At 37.0% G+C, this 20,375-nt stretch overlaps 2 protein-coding genes across 2 annotated transcripts in view; both read left to right on the top strand.

Annotated features, from left to right (window-relative positions):
- The first annotated feature begins 947 nt into the window (after window positions 1-947).
- On the top strand, window positions 948-11,111 carry LOC107850367 (PH, RCC1 and FYVE domains-containing protein 1-like). Its single transcript, XM_016694847.2, is given in 11 exon segments — window positions 948-2,402; window positions 3,774-3,860; window positions 4,657-4,746; window positions 6,013-6,093; window positions 6,237-6,431; window positions 6,551-8,683; window positions 9,383-9,529; window positions 9,741-10,047; window positions 10,050-10,125; window positions 10,442-10,484; window positions 10,486-11,111. Coding segments are annotated over 11 exon segments (3,321 nt in total). The 5' UTR covers window positions 948-2,330; the 3' UTR covers window positions 10,576-11,111.
- A 2,179-nt stretch (window positions 11,112-13,290) lies between these two features.
- LOC107850262 (pre-mRNA-processing protein 40A) overlaps window positions 13,291-20,375 on the top strand; it is a 19,194-nt gene continuing 12,109 nt past the window's right edge. The window contains exons 1-7 of the mRNA XM_047401770.1: window positions 13,291-13,315; window positions 13,361-13,524; window positions 15,342-15,401; window positions 15,485-15,763; window positions 15,861-16,022; window positions 16,130-16,206; window positions 16,953-17,022. Of these exons, the coding sequence (XP_047257726.1) occupies window positions 13,291-13,315; window positions 13,361-13,524; window positions 15,342-15,401; window positions 15,485-15,763; window positions 15,861-16,022; window positions 16,130-16,206; window positions 16,953-17,022 (837 nt within the window). The remainder of the gene's footprint in view (window positions 13,316-13,360; window positions 13,525-15,341; window positions 15,402-15,484; window positions 15,764-15,860; window positions 16,023-16,129; window positions 16,207-16,952; window positions 17,023-20,375) is intronic.

Consider the following 20,375-nt stretch of genomic DNA (forward strand, 5'->3'; position numbering starts at 1 on the left):
TTTGGATTAATCGAAGCTTCAATGCAAGTATCGAACATCGGGTGAGAACTTTTACGAGGTGAGAATCTTTCCTTTGTCTCAATGCGCAGTTTGAATTAGTAAAGCTTCAATGCGGGCATCAAATACTAAGTGAAAACATTTCCTTTCTCTCATCGGATTAGTCGAATCTTCAACACGAATATAAAAAATCGAATGGAAACTTCCCTTTCCTTGCAACTTCATCCGTACGTAATTCAGATTAGTTGGAGCTACTGAGTGAGAATCTTTTCTTTCTCTCATCGAATTAGTCAAAGCTTCAATACAAATATCAAAAATCAGATGGAAGCCTTTGCTTTCTCTCTTATCTGCAACTTCAGTACGCAATTCAGATTAGTTGAAGCTACTGAGTGAGAACCTTTCCTTTCTCTTATCGAATTAGTCGAAGCTTCAATACAAATATCAAATGGAAACTTTCCTTTCTCCTGCAACTTCAGCTGTACGCGATTTAGATTAATTGAAGCTACAGAGTGAGAATCTTTTCTTTGTCTCATCGGATTAGTCGAAGCCTCAATACGAATATAAAAAATCGGATGGAAGCCTTTCTTTTCTCTCTCATCTGCAGCTTCAGCCGTGCGTGACTCAAATTAGTCGAAGCTATCGAGTGAGAATCTTTTCTTTCTGTCATCGACTTAGTCGAATCTTCAATACGAATATCAAAAATCGAATGGAAGCCTTTCCTTTCTCTCTCATCTGCAACTTCAACGGTACATGATTCAGATTCTTGATTCAGATTAACTGAAGCTACCGAGTGAGAATCTTTTCTTTCTCTCATCGAATTAGTCGAAGCTTCAATACAAATATCGAAAATCGAATGGAAACTTTCCTTTCTCTCTCGTCCGCAACTTCAGCCGTACGCAATTCGGATTAGTCGAAGCTTCGATGCTACCAATCATCATAGTATAAAAAAGTAGCTGCTTTCCTTTCTCTCTCATCTGCAAATTCACTGTGTGCCTGTGTGCTGCTTCCTTCATTCGATTCCCTTCCCCTAATAACCTACATTCTACTACTTCACTTTTCTCTCTCTCTCTCTCTCAAACCCTCCTATAACTGTAATTAAACAAGCTTACTCTCATTGATACTCCAACCCAAAAAGGACCTCAATTTGCTGTTTTTAGCTAATTGGGTTTCTTGATTTTCCCTTCTTCCTTCTGAAAATTGATCAAAGTACACTCAAAAAGGAGTTGAATTTGCTGGTTCAGCTATATGGCTTCCTTTTTCTTCGTTAAATTTGCCATACCCATTAACGCATTTACTCTTTACAACCTTTTTTCTACTGAAAATTGAACAAAAAACACCCACAAAGCAGCTGAATTTGCTGTTTTTAGCTTATTGGGTTTCTTGATTTTTCGTTTTCTTGGTGAATTGAAGCAGAATTTTCTGTGTCAGCTAAATGGGTTTCTTGATTTTTCTGATTTTCTTTGTGAAAATTGAATAAAAGACACTCAAAAAGGAGCTGAATTTGTTGTTTTTAGTTAAATTTGCCATACCCATAAAGCCATATTCGGTTTACAATTTTTTTTTTTTATATATAAATCCTTGTGGGGTTCCTGCATTTAATAGACTGTTACGATAAATTCCCCAAATTGCGTTGCAGTTACTTCAGTTTTAGTTCCTTAAAATTGGGTTTCTTCACTACTTGAAGAATTCTTCGAGAATTTGCATTGGTGATGAAATTGGGTGAGTTTTGGAGCTGAAATTATTGGTGAATTTGATGAATGGATGAGAAGAGTTGGAGCTGAAAATGGTTTTTTTTCAAGATTGAGGTTTAGTGTAAGCAATAGTTTTTGGGGTTTATTCATTGTTTGAAGAATTGGTGATGAATTTGGGGAGTTGTTTGGAAGGATTAGTAGTGGAAAGATTGAATTTTGGAGCTGAAAAATGGGTTTTTTTCAAGATTGAGGTTTAGTGTTAGCAATAGTTTTTGGGGTTTCTTTACTGTTTGAAGAAATGGTGATGATTTGGGGAGTTTTTTTGGAGTGATTAGTAGTGGAAAGATTGAGTTTTGGAGCTGAAAGAATTGGTTGAATTTGATGAATGAATGGGAGGAATTGGAGCTGAAAATGCTTTTTTTTTTTCAAGATTGAGGTTTAGTGTTGGCAGTATTTGTGGGGTTTATTGGCTTTGAAGAATTGTTGATGAATTTGGGGAATTTTTTTGGAGTGATTGGAGCTGAAAGAATCGGTTGAATTTGATGAATGAATGGGAGGAATTGGAGCTGAAAATGGGTATTTTCAAGTTTGGGGTTTAGAGGGTTTAGTGTTATTGATAGTTTTGGGGTTGTCGTTTTTTTGATGTTTATCACTGGTAGAATGAATTCAGATGTCAATAGAGCTAGTGGACTAGTTGAAAGGGATATTGAACAGGTAAAGAAATAGTGTCTCATTCGGCAAATTTTTGTCATCATTTTAAGCTGTAATATGTTGAATAATAATCACTGAATTATTTGTTGAACTTTCATTTCACTGTGTATGTTGTTTTTATTTGGGCTGAGGGTCTATCAGAATCAACCTCTTTACCTCCCAAGCAGTGCTGTTTAGCGTGCCTAAGCCCTAAAGCGAGGCTCAAAACGTGTTGAGGCTTCGCCTCATTTAATGTGTGCTTCAGAGTAGGCATCAAGGCTTGAAGACATAATTTTTCTTGCTAATGAGCCGACACTATACCATTGATGTTTCACTTTTTTGTATTTTTCTCAATGTCTTTGCTCATATATTTGTCATTCTTGCTCATAATTACTTTATTACTCTTGGACTATATATATTGGTAAAGTTGTTGCCTGGTCACGGGTTCAAGCCTTGGAAACAACCTCTAGCAGAAATGCAAGGTAAGGCTGCGTACAATACACCCTCTTGTGGTGGGGCCCTTCCTCAAACCCCGCGCATAGCCGGAGCTTTAGTGCCGCGAGTTTAGTGCCGGGATGCCCTTTTATATATATATTTGTTTTTTTTTCCTTCCTTTGCGCCTTTTCTCATTAAAGCCCACACTATACTTATGTTTTGTGCTTAAAGCCCCAATGGACCTCAGAGGTTTTTTGCGCTTTTATGTTTTGTGCTTAAAGCCCCAATAGACCTTAGAGGTTTTTTTGCACTTTTTGCTTTTAAGAACACTGCTCCCAAGGTAGCGGTAACGTTTGCTTACCTTCTATCCTCCCCAGACCCCACTTGTGGGATTAGATTAGATGGGTTATGTTGTAGTTGATGTTGATGCATTTCTGTCAAATTGGTTATCCGTATTAAACTGGATATGCATGTTTAAAGGAGTTATTGGATTTAGAAGATTTGTTTCAAGTAATGCCTTACTCCTTTGTAGAAGAACAATGGTTGAAAGGAAATGTTAGTGAATGAAGGATGTTATCGTTAGCATGTTTTCTCTTGCTAATGAAACTAGAATTCGTCTCTTTCAGATTTTATAATTTTCCAAAGCTGAATTTGTGCAACACCAAACTGAAGGCTTTGATTAAATAATTAGTGTACATAAACAGTTTTGGTGAAAGGAAACTTTAGATAAATAATTAGTAGAAATTTTTACCATATAATATATGAGATTTTGAAAGTTAAAAATTGATTTTGTTATTAATGCACGTTACTTAAAAGAGTATCTCTTGTCGTCTTAGCTTGTCCTAATTCAGAAGTCTCAATTGTTTGCGTGCCTTAATACTCGTCCTTTTCTCTTTGCATATGAAGCATTGAGTTTAATGTCCTATTAATTTCATGTTCCTTTTATTTGATTTATCTCAGGCAATAACTGCTCTAAAAAAGGGGGCGTGTTTGCTGAAGTATGGAAGAAGGGGAAAACCAAAGTTTTGTCCCTTTCGTCTGGCAAATGTAAGCTTCATTTCATTCATTTTTTTTAAAAAAGAAGCTTTTTCTTACATTTGCTCTTGCGTTATGTAACTTTGAAATCTTGTATGAGATTCTATGCATCCAACTGTGTAATCGTATTAGCTGTATGAGTGTAAGATGGCGAATCCATGTAGATCCAACTATACTGCAGTTGGCTGCACTTGGATTTGTTTGGTGAGACCCCACATCTAGACGTCGTTACAACAAACCCTATCATTTATTCCAGAGATCGTGATAGAATTCTTCATACTTAGAGTTTCAGGACGTAGCATTGGCTGCGAGGAAGCACGTAATAAGTGGACAATGGCATCCTCTAAAGATGGAACTGTAGGCACATCATAATTTTGGTATCTTAATGTTATCAAAGGTGCGCTTAAAGCACGCATATTCACATAAGCACTGAAGAAAGGCTGAACACATGTTGAGCGCTCGCCTTACTTAATGTATGTTTCAGTGTCGTCATCAAGACTCTTAAGGCAAACTTTTCCTTCCGAGTTGCAAATGAGCGTTTCCTATAGAGACGACACTAAACAATTGATATTTCACTTTGTCAACAGAAATTGAATTTTAGTCTTGGACTAAACGTTTATATTTTTATATCTATATTCTTTCTCTATTGTGCCTTTTTTCATTAAAGTCACACTTTATTTGCGCTTAAATCCACAATGGACCTTAGAGCTTTTTACACTTTTTGCTTTTGATAACACTTCTTGGAACTTAGTTTTAATTGAAGGTAATGGTTGGAGTCTAAAGAAGAAATTTGTCATTATATTTTCAGGATGAGTCTGCTCTGATATGGTTCTCAGGTAAAGAAGAGAAACACCTTAAGCTAAGTCACGTGTCAAGAATAATATCTGGACAGCGCACTGTAAGTTCTCTCCGCTGAACATAGCTAATCTCCATTCGACAAACTTTTTGACATGTTTTTACTTGATTCTTGTCTACAAATTTATCCTTCTTTGTATATCTCCTTATGTGGTTTTTAATAGAGATGGAAGAACTTATATTGTGAAAGGTCAGATGACTCATTCTGTATGCTCAATCATTTCATTAGAGACTTATGCGGTTAAATATATGGTATTAGTGGCTTTCAGATGTTAAAGCTAAGTCTATGACCAATTTATGAAGTCATCATAGATCAGTAATTAGCTATTTCGCTTGCATCTTTTCTTGGACCATGAGCTTCTGTTTCAACGAATTTTAAAGGTTTTCTGTTGCTTCGCACAAGAAATTCCCCTTCTCTTTTCATTAGTGAACACAAAGAAAGAAGGTAATAGACTAAGAGTTCCTTGGAGATAACTGTAAACCAACTTGCATTGAATTAGTGAGATCTAGACAGATAAGCAACCTAAATGTTAAATTTGATACAGAATTTAATCAATGTTCTTGAATTGTTATGAACCGCATCAGGAGCGTCTAAAAATGTGTCTCAAAAGAATAGCTTCTTTATCTTCTTTTGGAAATACTGTGTTAATTTATTTTTAGTCTTTTAAAGTAAAAATTAAGAGGAAGAAAATATTGGAGGATGGGTAGGATCAAACATTCTGCTAAAGGAATTTTTCCTTATGGTTTATCAATAAATGCACGATGATCTTTTTGTCTTCATTTCTCTGTCTCTTCCCTATGTATATCCGCACATGCTTCTCAATAAGGAAACATGGGTTATAAGTCCTTTCTTTTTTTCTTTGAGCCAGTAAATAAATATCTGATTGATACTAAAGGAGAGAACCTAGATGGTGCTTGCAGATGCATAATGTGAGAACCTCATTAACAGAAAGGCCCCCATGTGGAAGATCAATAAACCTGTAAAGGACTGACAAACTCTAGCATGCTGTCTTCATCCTTTACGTTTTGCACGCTGCACCAAAAACTGCACATGAATTTCACTCTTGGTTAAATCCATACTATTCTAGCTGTTGGTTTGGTTTTGTTTGTGTTCTAGTTGTTAATGATTTCATTTGGCTTGTTCACCTAGGGACATACTTTGATGATGTGAATTTGGTGTCAGTGTCTTTTTCTCTTTAATTTAGCAATTTCTAGTTCTTATTGGACATGTTTTATCAGTCTAGTGTAACCACCTATGAATTGTTTAGTGGTGTATCTGATTAATAAGCATTGCTTCTGCTCTTTGCAGCCAATATTTCAAAGGCACTCACGACCTGAGAAGGAGTACCAGTCTTTTTCTCTCATATATAATGATAGATCGCTAGATTTGGTAAGAGTTTCATTAGCAATAGCTGTATCTTTTTAGAGGGAAAGTTTTGTATGGAATTCATGCAATTCTGTCTTATTCCATTTTCATTTGAAATTGGTTACAACAACAAAATCTCTCAGCTTGCTCTTAATCTTATGTCTTAGATATGCAAAGATAAAGAGGAGGCAGAGGTATGGTTTAGTGGCTTGAAGGCTTTAATTTCACGTGGACACCAGCGAAAGTGGAGAACAGACTCAAGGAGCGATGGAATTCCTTCTGGTGCCACTAGTCCCAGAACTTATACGCGGAGAAGCTCTCCTCTGCATTCTCCTTTTAGTAGCGGTGATAGTTTACAGAAGGTACATTCCATCCCACATGTCTAAGCATATGCAGATACGACTTTATGTTTCTGTGTTCAGGTTGAGATTATATAATTTCATTTTTCTCTAAGTTGAATAACATCCTGTATTTTCATCAGGATGGTGGTGACCAGCTTCGCCTTCATAGTCCATATGGAAGCCCACCTAAAAATGGTGTGAATAAGGCCTTTTCTGATGTTATTCTATATGCTGTACCTCCCAAGGGATTTTTCCCTTCAGATTCTGCTAGTGCTTCTATTCATTCCTTATCTTCTGGAGGTTCAAATGACATGCATGGTCAGATGAAGGCAATGGGTATGGATAACTTTAGAGTAAGTCTTTCAAGTGCTGTTAGCTCATCGAGTCAAGGTTCTGGTCATGATGATGGTGATGCATTAGGAGATGTTTTCATGTGGGGGGAAGGGACTGGTGATGGTGTCCTGGGTGGTGGACCTCATAGGATTGACAGTTGTAATGGTGTCAAAGTAGATTCTTTATTGCCCAAAGCTTTAGAATCTGCAGTTGTACTGGATGTTCAAAATTTAGCTTGCAGTGGAAAACACGCAGCACTAGTAACAAAGCAGGGTGAGATATTCTCTTGGGGTGAGGAATCAGGAGGCAGGCTTGGGCATGGTGTCGATTCTGATGTTTCGCATCCAAAGCTTATAGATTTCCTCGGCCATACAAACATTGAGCTTGTTGCTTGTGGTGAAAATCATTCCTGTGCTGTAACACTTTCTGGTGAATTGTACACATGGGGTGCCGGTGATTTTGGTCTTCTTGGGCATGGGAATGAAGTTAGTCATTGGATCCCCAAAAGAGTAAATGGACCCTTAGAGGGCATACATGTTTCTTATATCTCCTGTGGGCCCTGGCATACTGCTGTGGTGACCTCTGCTGGCCAATTATTTACTTTTGGGGATGGAACTTTTGGAGTTCTTGGTCATGGAGATAGGAAGAGTATTTCAAAACCTAGGGAAGTGGAATCTCTGAAGGGGCTTCGAACTGTTCGAGCAGCTTGTGGGGTTTGGCATACTGCTGCAGTTGTTGAAGTCATGGTAGGAAATTCTAGTTCAAGCAATTGTTCTTCAGGGAAACTTTTTACTTGGGGAGATGGTGAGAAAGGTCGACTTGGGCACGGTGACAAGGAGTCAAAACTTGTACCTACTTGTGTAGCAGCTCTTGTTGAACCCAACTTTTGCCAGGTTACTTGTGGACATAGCTTGACAGTTGCTCTAACCACTTCAGGTCATGTATATACAATGGGAAGTCCTGTATATGGCCAATTAGGTCATCCTCAAGCTGATGGAAAGCTTCCTTGTCGCGTTGAAGGAAAACTTTCAAAGAGCTTTGTGGAGGAGATAGCATGTGGTGCTTACCATGTTGCTTTATTGACTTCCCGAACTGAAGTTTACACATGGGGAAAGGGAGCAAATGGAAGATTAGGTCATGGTAATACTGACGACAGAAATTCTCCCACCTTGGTGGAAGCTTTAAAAGACAAACAAGTCAAAAGCATTGCTTGTGGCACTAATTTTACTGCAGCTATTTGCCTTCATAAATGGGCTTCAGGGGTTGACCAATCCATGTGTTCTGGCTGCCGTCTTCCTTTTAATTTTAAAAGGAAGCGCCACAACTGTTATAACTGTGGTCTTGTTTTTTGTCATTCGTGTAGCAGCAAGAAATCGCTGAGAACTTCAATGGCACCAAATCCCAATAAGCCTTATCGTGTCTGTGATAATTGTTGTAATAAATTGAAAAAAGCTGTTGAAACTGATGCTTCATCTGAGGCTTCCATGAGTCGAAGAGGAAGCCTGAATCAGGGGTCAACTGATGCCATAGACAAAAGTTCTAAGTTGGATACAAGGTCTCGACCTCATCTTACTAGATTTTCTTCAATGGAATCCTTCAAACAAGTTGAAACCCGCTCTTCCAAACAGAAGAAGAAGTTTGAATTCAACAGCAGTCGTGTGTCACCTATTCCCAGTAGTACCTTGCAATTGGGAGCTGTGAATAGTTCCAAATCTTCTAATCAAATCTTTGCCTCGTCCAAGAAGTTCTTCTCTGCTTCAGTTCCCGGTTCAAGGATTGTTTCTCGAGCGACATCACCAACATCTAGACGACCTAGTCCACCCCGTTCTACTACACCAACTCCAACACTAGGTGGACTTACATCTCCAAGGATTGTTGTGGATGATGCTAAAAGGACAAACGAAAGTCTTAGTCAAGAGGTTACTAAATTAAGAGCACAGGTAGGTTATTTATCTACTATGCAGCCATCTCCTTCTGATGCAGTTTCTTCACTCTTCTACTTGTTTTTATACTTGTTTCTGATATGGATCTCAAACCTTGCAATGAGGTGCTGATTTGGCCTGTCAAAAATAAGAAGTATCAAACTGTCTCTAGTTTTATGAGAAAACATATGCTGCATTTATCGAGTTGGTGGTTGGAAAACCGAGATAGAAGCTTGTGTATGATTTTATAGTTTGTGCCAACTTTTAATACTGTGATGTTTCCAAAATGCAAGACGTTGGTTAAGAGAAGTTTCATTGGGGTTTTAGACACTTGTCAGACACTCAATGGTGTGTACATCACATTTAAGTACTTGATGATCAACAGAGGCAAGTTACACCTGATCTCTTTTTTCAGGGCGAAAAACTTATCCATGTGCATAAACAAGTAGTTTTAATTTGACCAGATAAGTTAAAGGAGTATTTCTAAGGTGATAGTGCAATCACTGGTATTCTGATAACGTGGGGTTATCTGTACTATGTATTTTGTAACGAGCTTTCAATTATTTTTCCCACTTCAAGGACACTAATTTGCAAGTTCTGAGGCTTTATCTTCATAGGGAATGCAATTGGTTACAGTAAAAGATACAAGCCTGCCCCGATTCGCAATGCTACTTCATATGTTTTCTTGTTTAGCACTTGAATATCTTTTTATTATAGGTGGAAACTCTTACACGAAAGGCTCAACTTCAAGAAGTAGAACTGGAAGGAACTAGTAAACAGCTGAAGGAGGCAATATCAATTGCGGGGGAGGAGACGGCCAAATGCAAAGCAGCAAAAGAAGTGATCAAGTCACTTACTTCTCAGGTAAGTTATATTCATTCTTACCATTCGACTTTTAAGTTGTGTCAAAGTTGTGCATACGTAGGAAAAAACATTGTGCTTCTCTTTATTATCAGCACAGAAAAATTTAGGTGCTTTGATTTTAATGAATAAGTTGGAGACTTGAACCACAACTCATCATTTCTCAGTTCCCTTAGCTTCTGATACTCTGCACCATGTTCTTTATTTTTAATAGCTGAAGGAAATGGCTGAAAAGATGCCGGTAGGTCCTGGCCGAAACATCAAATCTCCTAAATCTGTTTCCTCCGAATCCAATATTACTTCCAGTGATATACCTAATGGCTGTATTGACCAAGTTCACAGTCAACTTACTTTTCAAGAACTGGAGTCAAGTGTATCTAACAGCCAGTTGCTTTCTAATGGATCGAGCAACGCCAGTAATCGCAGTGCTGTTCACAATAGACAAGGGTATCCAGAGGTAACAACAAAAAATGGGGCCAGAACAAAAGAATTTGATTCTCGTAACGAGAATGAATGGGTTGAGAAGATGAGCCAGGTGTATATATTACTCTTACCTCCCTACCTGGAGGTGTCAAAGAGCTAGAAAGGGTTCACTTCAGGTATACCATCAACTTTAATCGTTAGAAGTGTGCAACTTTCTGCCTTTCTGCATTATGTTTCTTGTCTCGGTCTGCTGTTATTATACGTGGCTGCTGACTATAACTTGCCAACTTCGCTTTATCTTCTATGTGTACATTAAAGAAATCACATTTGAGCATGTGAACAAGATCCCCTTCATTGCTTCTGTATCTACCAAAAGACCTTTTTCTTACTTGTCAAGATTGTCAAAGCTTCACTATACAATAATTATACAATGAAATCATATAATCATTGTGTTTGAATGGAGTCAAGTCTAATGCATATCAAAATTTGCAGTCGGAAGCGTTTTAGCAAGAAACAAGCAGAAAAATGGTGGGCGGGAGAGCCACGCGAGAGTTTATGAGCTGTATAATGTACGCGTAGTCGACAAGGGAAGCGTTGGCACTGCAAGTGTTGATTTAGCACATTGACACATGCAAATCACCTTTTGTACATGAGTTTTCCTTTTTCTTTTTGGTCCTAACTCAACTTCATGCCCCCTCAGTGAACATCATGTTTGATATCATCTCATATAGCTTTAGTTTTCACAAATTTGTAGGGAGGAATCAAGGGATGGCATAGAAGAACGAGGAATTACATGTTTGCTTGTAAGTTTTTGCTAGTTTCTTTTTCTTTGTATAACCAAGAATCCCGAGGCCTAGTGGTGCACGGTTTGAAATGCGGTGGATAAGTCTTGTTCCTCTATCATCGTCCACTTGCATAACAAGCTTTTTTCGGATAGCCGACACATCATGCGCTACGCTCTTATCAGTAGACCAAAGCCTTGTGGGGGCTTTCTATTAGTCACATATGGCTTGACCTTTCTATATTTGATTTGTTTTTTTCCCCTCCCTAATTGATGTGTGGGGAATAGAGGTATAGTTTTTGTAGTTGCTCGCCCTTGTTGGGAGATACTTTCCTTGTAAATTTTCCCAAGTTTAATGCATATTTGGATTTCAAATCTGTACTCTTTCTGTGTTCCCTGATGACCCTCATGTTCAATTTTGCCTTTCTTATTGATTTATCGAAAGTCACAAAAGATAGTTCGTTCTCGCCGTTTCGTCCGTTTGGCTTGCAAAATGTCTCCAGCGGCCCTATCGAACCATCCAGATTCAAGCTCGAGCTCTGAGCCTAATATCCTAGAACGTAGGTTAGCACTCATCCAAAGTCACAAAAAATGGCTTGTGCGCATCATTTCGCCCGTTTGGTTTGCAAAATAGCCCCAGCGGCCCCATCGGACCACCCTGGTTCGCTCCACAGTCTGTCGGGGGGCAACCGGTAGATTATGGTAATTCGGTAATCGGTACTTGAACATAGATATCATAGACAATAAATATCGTTTCGGTAATCGGTAAATTAATTTTTGATTCGGTACGATATTTGGTAATATCATATTAAAATTGAAGATGTGCAATTGTACGTTTAAACTTCAAAGAGTATATTTAAAAGAAATCTTATTTAGCATTATTTTTGTTGCTTTTTACGAATATATTACCAAGGTCTAAGAGATTCGCTGAGATATTGTATTGGTTAGACATATCGTGTATATATATATATATATATATATATATATATATATAATTCACTTATTTATAAGAGGCAGTTTAGTCGCTGAAGCAGGCAGGTCGACATGCTTGCTTAAGCTACTGCAATCGTATTTTTACTTTATTACCCTAATTAATTATTATAAGTTATTTATACATTAGAAAATTAATAATATTTAATACAAATATGTAAAATAAACATTCCTGACATATCTACTTTAGCTGCTTCAACTGTAATTTTACCATATCACGCCTATTAATTATTATAAGTCATCTAAGTATTAAGAAATTAATAATATTTAATAAAAAGGATGAAATAGTCAAAATAATAAATTAACTCTTGATGTCTTAAATTAGCTTGACGTCTTATATGAGGCTCACTCAGGTTCTTTTCACAAGTAATTTTTTATAGTTATTATACTATATCACTTTTAATACATATCTGCATCACAGCTTCAATCGTGATTTTTTCTATATTATCTCTAATTACTTATTATGGTTATTTAAGCATTAAAAAAATTATATTATTAGTATCTTATATAAGAAGTCACAATAAGTAACTGAAGCAGGCTGCTCATGTTCGACATGCCTGCCTCAGCTGTTTCAACCGTGATTTTAAGTAATTAGTATAAGTCATTGACATATTAAAAAATAGTAAGAAAAAAACTAAAATAGATATTTATGACATGACTGTTTCAACTAGTTCAATCATAATTTTACTAAATTACCCATATTTAATTATTATAAGTCATTTAACAACAACAACAAAAAATCCAATGTATTTCCACAAAGTGAGGTCTAGGAAAAAAAATTAAAAAGTTATTATAAGTCATTTAACAACAATAACAAATTCAGTGTATTCCCACAAAGTGAGGTCTAGGAAAAAACTTAAAAAATAATATGTTGCTGATCAAGATCGAACCCACGACTTATTACCCACAAAAGTGATGCTTCGCCACTTGAACTAGACTAGATTGTAGTTTATAAGTTATTTAAGTATTAAAAAATTAATAATATTTAATAAAAAAGGTAAAATAAACATAAAATGATAAATTAATTTTTGATGTTTTAAATTAACATGACGTCTTATATGGAGCCACTTAAAAAAAATTCACATTCACAAGTATTTTTAATAATAATTTTACTATGTCACTTCTAATTGGTAGAATAGTATTATAAATCACAATAATTAAAATAATTAAGAACTTAAATTATTTAAAAAATATAATTAACTGTCAATGTCACAAAATTTTGAACAACTTAAGATATCGTTATGCAAATTTCATCGATCTAAATATAATAGTATATGTCTAACTTAAAATTTATCAATCAATCAAATAAAACTTTTCATTAAATAATAGAATTATACATAATATAAAATTTTTAAGAATCTAACATTAGGCCGCGCATAACACGGCGTAAGCCGGCTAATGTGTGTGTAAATATATATATTCTGTATTCGGTAAATATCAAATACCAAACGGTATTAGTGTCTTGTATCAAATCCAATCCCGAATATCAAAATATTAAAATTTTATTTTCAAATATCATACCAAATACCGAATTATCAGTACTAATTATTAAATTTTTCGATTCGATTTAATGCGCGGCCTTAGTGGGAGTCCAGGTGTAAACTTATTCAAATTGACACTTGTGTCCAACATATAAATAGGCAAAAGGGCGGTGAATCTAGTTTCAGAACAATTCCGAACTTTGGCTTCGTTGCGAAATTATCTGGCTCCGCCTCTCGCTGCGGCATTGCCGCCGAGGTTGTTTTCCGCCGGCGCTCTTCGTTTAATGTTTCATCTGGATATTAGCTACTCTTTTCCTATAAAGGTTAGTGGCGAAACTTCGGAATTGCTTTACTTTTTCTGAATTTGATAGTAGTTAAAATTTAGGATTTTTCTAGTTAGAATGGATTGGTCGTACTTTACAATCAATAATTGTCTCGGTTTTTGGGTCATAATCATTATGTAGGAGAGATGGCCGAGTGGCGTAGCATTGGAATTGCTATGCAGGCTTTTGTTTACCTAGGGTTCGAATCCCTCTGTTTCCGCACTTTCACCTAATTCACTAATGTTAATGACCGAAATGTATCAAATAGCAATGGAAAAGATGATTCCAACAGTTAGACCTTTCTTTGATATATATTCTCTATTCCTGATTGCTGTGTTTCGGAAAATACTGAAAAGAGTCCTTGTTAAGAGTAAGTGGGTGATGCATGTTTTTTCTCCTTAAATGGCTAGACAAAAATGTTACTTGGTTGGAGTCTTGTTGACCGCTCTAAAGAGAGAGGATGATGAGTAGGTTATCCAAAATCGTTTCGTGGGAGAGGATAGTTATGGCACTCACCTTCAGAGCCTAACAACTTTGGTTAAACTTATGAGATAGTGACAGTGGTTCCCATTCCAGTCCTTGGATGTTTGTCCCTTTTTAAATTGAATATTCTGATCTCTCATTTTGCATCACTTGCCCATTGTTTTATTTTCATTTCTTCTTCCATCTGATGATGCTTTCCAGTTCCATCCCTTTTTAGTACAGAAGAAGATGCAACTTGTAAGTTTAGACGAGATTGAGGTGGATGATTTCATGTATTCTGAGTAGCTTATTCTCCATAGCTTTTGTTTCTTAATTTTGAAAAAATGTTTTTATTTCAAGTGTTTGTTTATCAAATGAACTTTATTTCAACTTCAAACATGAAATATGGAATCTCAATTTGAAAACCAGGTTTTAGGAGTCTCATGCTTCTTGTAGTTTCATTGACAAAACTTCAATTATGTATTTTTAAACACACTTCAACTTCCTAATACCTTTTTTCAATTTAGTTTCGTATACACACACACACACACACACACACGTATACACACACTCAATTCATCCTTGTGAATTATTGTCAAATGATTCATGTCCAAATGCCTCCTCATTGTGTTACTTTTTTTCCTAACCAATTCTCAGTGTTAGTTTGTTTTGGAAGGTTTTGGAATAAGTGAAAAGATTCAGCATTCTGCAATTACCTGGGAAGGACAAGTGGAGCCCTTAAGGGCTGATTTTAGACTCTATAACCTGAAAAAGTATCAAGGAAGTAGTTGGTTTGGATAGATGTTCACTAGATAGTGGGTGGGTGGGATGATAATACATCAGATGGCTATCAAAAAGTAATTTTTTTTTTTTTTTTTGTAGAATAACAACTCCAACTCAATAAACTTATATCGAGTCGCATATTAACTAACTTTGCCGAAGTCTCACTAATATATTTTGTGGCTTTGTCTAGTTTGACAGAAATTTTGCATTAACAGACGTGCTTCTTTACACCCAAAGAAAAGATACTTAGGCCATCAGTAGCTGTTGAACCCAATCCATAAGGTAAAGATGCTTATCATTTTGTCCATTCTCGTCTAACGCTGTGATAGGTCATCTATTTCCTATCTCTCTTTATTCTCGTTTCAAGCTTTCTATTTATCAGATGAAGAAAAGGGTTTCATGTTACTATGTGGTTTGGCTTCAAAATTCTTGCCTTGTCCTTCAAATTAATTTAGGGAGTTGCGCATGGATACAAGCTTTCAACATTGATTGGAAAATTAACTAAATATGATTGAAAAGTAGCTATATTCTGATTTCATCTGTTCTTCCTTGCATGGATATTGGTTGAGAAGCCTCCTATACCTCCTCTGGCTGGTCCTGCTCTTGGTGCTATTCCATCCATGTCACTGCAGGTAAAGTTGTGGAGGCTTGGGGGAGGGATAAATGACTTTTGAATGTAGAGACATTATGATAACTATTTTCCCCACATCTTTAGGAGTTCCAGCCTATACTTCCAGCCCAGCAGGCACAACCATATGGTTCCGGGTCATCTCAACAATTTCAGCCACTTGGACATGCAAATGTTGCGATGCCTCAACCTTCACAAATCCAATTTCCTCAACCTATGCAACAGGTTACTGGTCGACCTGTAGTAGGCAGGCATAGTATGCCTCAGGGACCACCTATTCCCCAGGATTTTCAGCGAAATCTTCCGATGTCAAATAACCACATGCCTGGTTCTGGTGGCCCAAATTTACCTCTTTCTTCATATAATGTAAGGCCTTGGGAAGATCTTTTGTGGTTATTGTCAATCAGTTTCCGATGTTCCATTCATATATTGATGAAATACATATTGTTATCGTCTTTAACAGCAGGTAAATGCTGATTCTTCTGCCTCCCAGTATCAGACACAGATAAATGATCATAGGTTTCCATCAGGGGTACAACCCTGGATGCCAATAAGTAATCATAATGTGAATTCTGTGACAACTATGCAAAAGACTGGAGAATTAGCAGCTCCCTTGGTTGTTCCGGTGAGAATTCAATGTGTTTTATTGTACCCGTTTTGCATAAATATTGTTGACATCTGAAATAGGATTTTAGGTTGAAGGTGACGGGTTCTTTATTTTTTGGGTTTCAGGAAGCAAATTACGTATTTGACCCTGTTGAGACTATTCAGTCAGATTGGATTGAGCACACTTCTCGGAAGGGGAAAAAGTATGTGATTCCCCTTTTTGACTTGTCAACAAGTAACATGCTTAAGTTAATGGGTTAATGGGTGTGTGTTGACTGAGAGAGTCAACATTTGAATTCTATGATAGTGCAGTTTTTTGTAAGCAAATTAAGATTCCAGTGAACAAAAAAGGTGTAAAACCGCGGTATACAAGAAAAGGAGCTCTGCAAAAATATCATTTTCATTCAGATCCAATCGACAACAGAAAAAAGAGCATGCCGATTTGGCTTTCTGGAATTCTTGCTTTTGGATTATATTCACATAGATTACTCATATGAATAGGTTAATGTCTGCATCACAAACACTTAATGTCTTGTCTATGAACAAGTGGTGGGTGTGTTGGCCCCCATCACTGCCAAGAAGTCCCTCAAGTATCCACATCTAGTACTTTGTACATCATTCTGCTTCCATTAGCACTGGAGATAATAGGCCCCTTTGTTTCAGTCCTCTTTGCCAAAGTTATCACATGGGCTGCCGTTCACCGCTACCAAATTCTACCTGACTGTTGATCAACAGAACTTGATACACCTCTACCGATAACTTCATTTTGACCCCATTTCTCTATCATCATACATATTTTACATGTGGCTAAATGCTAGTAGTTATTGCTATTTTCAGCACCTTTTGATGATCAGTAGGCCAATTATGGTTGCTAATGTGTCATATTTCCTATGGCTTTATTACTTCAACCAATTAATAACATTCTTACAATTCTTGAATTGATTTTTAGATACTATTATAATAGAAGGACAAGAATCTCTACCTGGGAGAAACCTCAAGAGCTGATGACAGAAATGGAGGTGAGGTCTCTTGTCATCGAGATTTTTATGGGTAGTTTTATCCAGTTTCTTGTACTTATCAATGAAAAAAGATGTACACCATTCTTTTCTATGAAGCTTCGTAGAACCACTTTTTCTTTCCTAAGCATATGTGATTTTTGTTGAAAGTTTGTTTAGCGAGCAGATCTCCTCGATCTTACTATACTATGTAGGCTTCATTTGGGATTTGCATTGGCCTTTTATTTCCAATATAGTTCTAAAAGATTTTATATTAAACACTATTGTTCTAAAAAATGTGTTTAAGCGTACACGACAGGATTATATTTGGTCTATTTTATACATTTTTTACTCTCTGATTAATGTAATATTATTGTAACTCTATGGCGATATGGAGAGAGGAAACTTGATATAGGATTGTGGTTCACAATTCTCATTCTGGTTTACGGAATAATAGTTTGGCTGGTTGCACACTTGCACCCAAGTGTGTGACCTAGCGGTCAATGAAGTAGATTAAGAACCATGAGGTCTCAGGTTTAATTTCCAGCAGAGAGGTCACGGATTCAAGCCTTGGAAACAGCCTCTGGTAGAAATGCAAGGTAGGGTTGCGTACGATACACCCTTGTGGTGTGGCCCTTCCCCACACACCGCGCATAGCGGTAGCTTTAGTGCACCGGGCTGCCTTTTTTTTTTTATATAAAAACACTAGGTGATTTCTTACCATCTGTCCAAGCCTTGATGGACAGAGTTACCCAATATCTGTGCTGGTGGGAGGTAGCAGTACCTGGTGTAACTAGTCAAGGGGCAAGCTGGCCCAAACACGACGATTATCAAAGAAAGGTTGGCTGGTTGTGAGGGACAAGTATTAAGGGACCAACAACTGGAGCTGTAAGGAAGTTTGAACATTATTATTCTTTTCTTTTTGAGATAAACAATTTTTTTTCCCCGAAGATGATTACTTTGTATTCGTCAGCGTTAAGGTTATGCTAGCAGTCCAAAAGAAATGAAAAATAATGAAAATAATGCGCGGATTCGAAGAGATCTACTACCTGTTATGCATCCCGTACACATTGGCCCTTACACAAAAAACAAAAATCTACAATGCTATTCCATTTAACTTTCTGAATGGAATTATATTTATCTTCAAAACACCTTCAACTTTTCTCTCTCCATATAGTCCACCAAATACAAGGAAGGATTGTTCTCCACCATTTCTTCTAACTCTTGCTTATCCCCTCTAATCCAACAGCTCAACAGATTGCTGTGTGTCCTTTTATAGTCCACTTTACTTCAACTCAATAGGTCTGGTATGTGTTCCGGCATGGTCCACTTTACTTCTATTAAAACTAGAGGTGTCAAATGGGCGGGGTTGGACTGAATTTGGGCGGGTCAAAAAGGTCTGAGTTAATAAATGGGCGGGTTAATCTACTTGGGCTGAAATGGGTTGGGTTGAAATGCGCTAAAATGCAGGTCATAACCCAACCCGCCCAATTCGAACTAAGATTTAATTGCTTTATTTGTTATTTTATAAACTTGTAGTACTTGAAAAATTATTATCTTTTTTTTTTTTTGGAACTTGGTAACTTTGTATTATGTCACACAGTACATGGGTTGTATTGAGACCTTTATATACAAGAGTACTCCTAAATCAATTGTTCTATATGACTTTATCTAAATTGAGTCTATAACATCAATTATCGAGACAATATCATTATAGTTGATTACACCAAAAACATAAAAGCAAAATGCAGTTGAGTTTAACCTTCTGCACACTATTCTCTATGCTCTCAAAACATCTAGAATTCCTTTCTTTCCCTATAACCCACCATATAGCAGCAGGGATAATTCTCCTTCTACCTCCGTCCTTCGCATGTACACCTGCTTTTCCCAGCATATTAAAGTCTCGGATACTTTCCTAGGCATTGTCCTGGAAATGCCTTTTAGTCTTAAGAAGATTCTCCAAAGTTGTTGAGTGTACTTACAATGTAGAAATCGATGGGTAACAGTCTCTAAAGTTTCTCCACAGGGGAAACATCATCTGGAGCACAAGGTTTTCCCTTTCTTCATGACATTATCTTGTGTAAGAACTACTTCCTTGGTCAGTAACCAGCAAAGACAAAGCGACACTTTGTGAGGTATCCAACTTTTCCATATTTGCTTCCATGGCCATCTTGGACCCTGTCGATTTATTTGGTTCATCATCTTGTAGGCTTTGTTGACTCTGAACATTCTTTTTTCATTTCCCATCCACCATAGTACGTCCTTCACTGTCTGCAGTCCATTGAATGAGTCCACAGTATTAAAAAATTCAACTACTCTCATTACCTCCCGGTCATTAACTTTCCTTCTGAAATTGAAGTTCCACCCATGTGGTGTCCATAATTCTGCTATAGTCCTCTGATGAAATAATACCAAGTTATGGAAAAAGCACTTCCATATTCCCATCGTCATGCCAATTATCCTTCCAGAACCTAGTCTTGTTTCCATCCATCACTTTAACCTTTGAGTTGCTTTTAACTTCATTCCACTGTTGTCTAATAGATCTAATAGACCTCCAGAGGCTAACCCGGTATGGTGTGGTCACTTCTTTAGTCATCCATCAATCTTCTTCAGTATATTTAGCCCCAATCACTTTCCTCCATAGCAGCAGGTTATTGTTTGCATATTTCCTCAACCATTTCATCACGAGATCCTTACGTTGAATTTTTAGGTTCTTTATCCCCAACCCTCTTGTCTTCTTGTCAATTGACCACCACACCACAGAGAGCACTACCACTTTTTCTCGCATATCTTTATTCCTTATTCTATCTCTCCTAGTATGCCCACACATCAATCTCAACATCCTCATTTCTGCTACATTTGTCTTTCAAATATGTGAGCTCTTGACCAGCCAAACACTCTGCCCCATGCAAGATAACTAGTCTAAGAACCACTTTATAAAACTTACTTTTAAGTCTTGGTGGTAAATTCTTATACCACAAGACATTGCATATGAGCCTCGTTTCATCCACTCCGCTCAATTCAATGTATTTATTATCCATCTCACCATTTCCTTGGATTATAGACCCAAGATACTTGAAATTCCATCTTTTGGGATTCTCGAGTATCAATCCTCACTTTCACTTTTTAGAAACTTGACAAATATATAACAATTCTAAGATTAATTAAAACTAACTAACCATTCAAGTTTATTTTAACAAAATTCTTATACATGGCATGCTAGTTGCTAGTTCTTTTGCAAGAGCTAATTGGGAGAAAAAACACATGTTCAGAAATTGATTCATTGAAAAAAAGCATAACTGTAGTTTATGAGTTTCAAACGTGTCCAAATGAAACAAAATTATGTGGGGGGGGGGGGGGGGGGGGGGGGGGTGGGG

This window comes from Capsicum annuum, chromosome 12, assembly GCF_002878395.1.
Source record: "Capsicum annuum cultivar UCD-10X-F1 chromosome 12, UCD10Xv1.1, whole genome shotgun sequence".
NCBI lineage: Eukaryota > Viridiplantae > Streptophyta > Magnoliopsida > Solanales > Solanaceae > Capsicum > Capsicum annuum.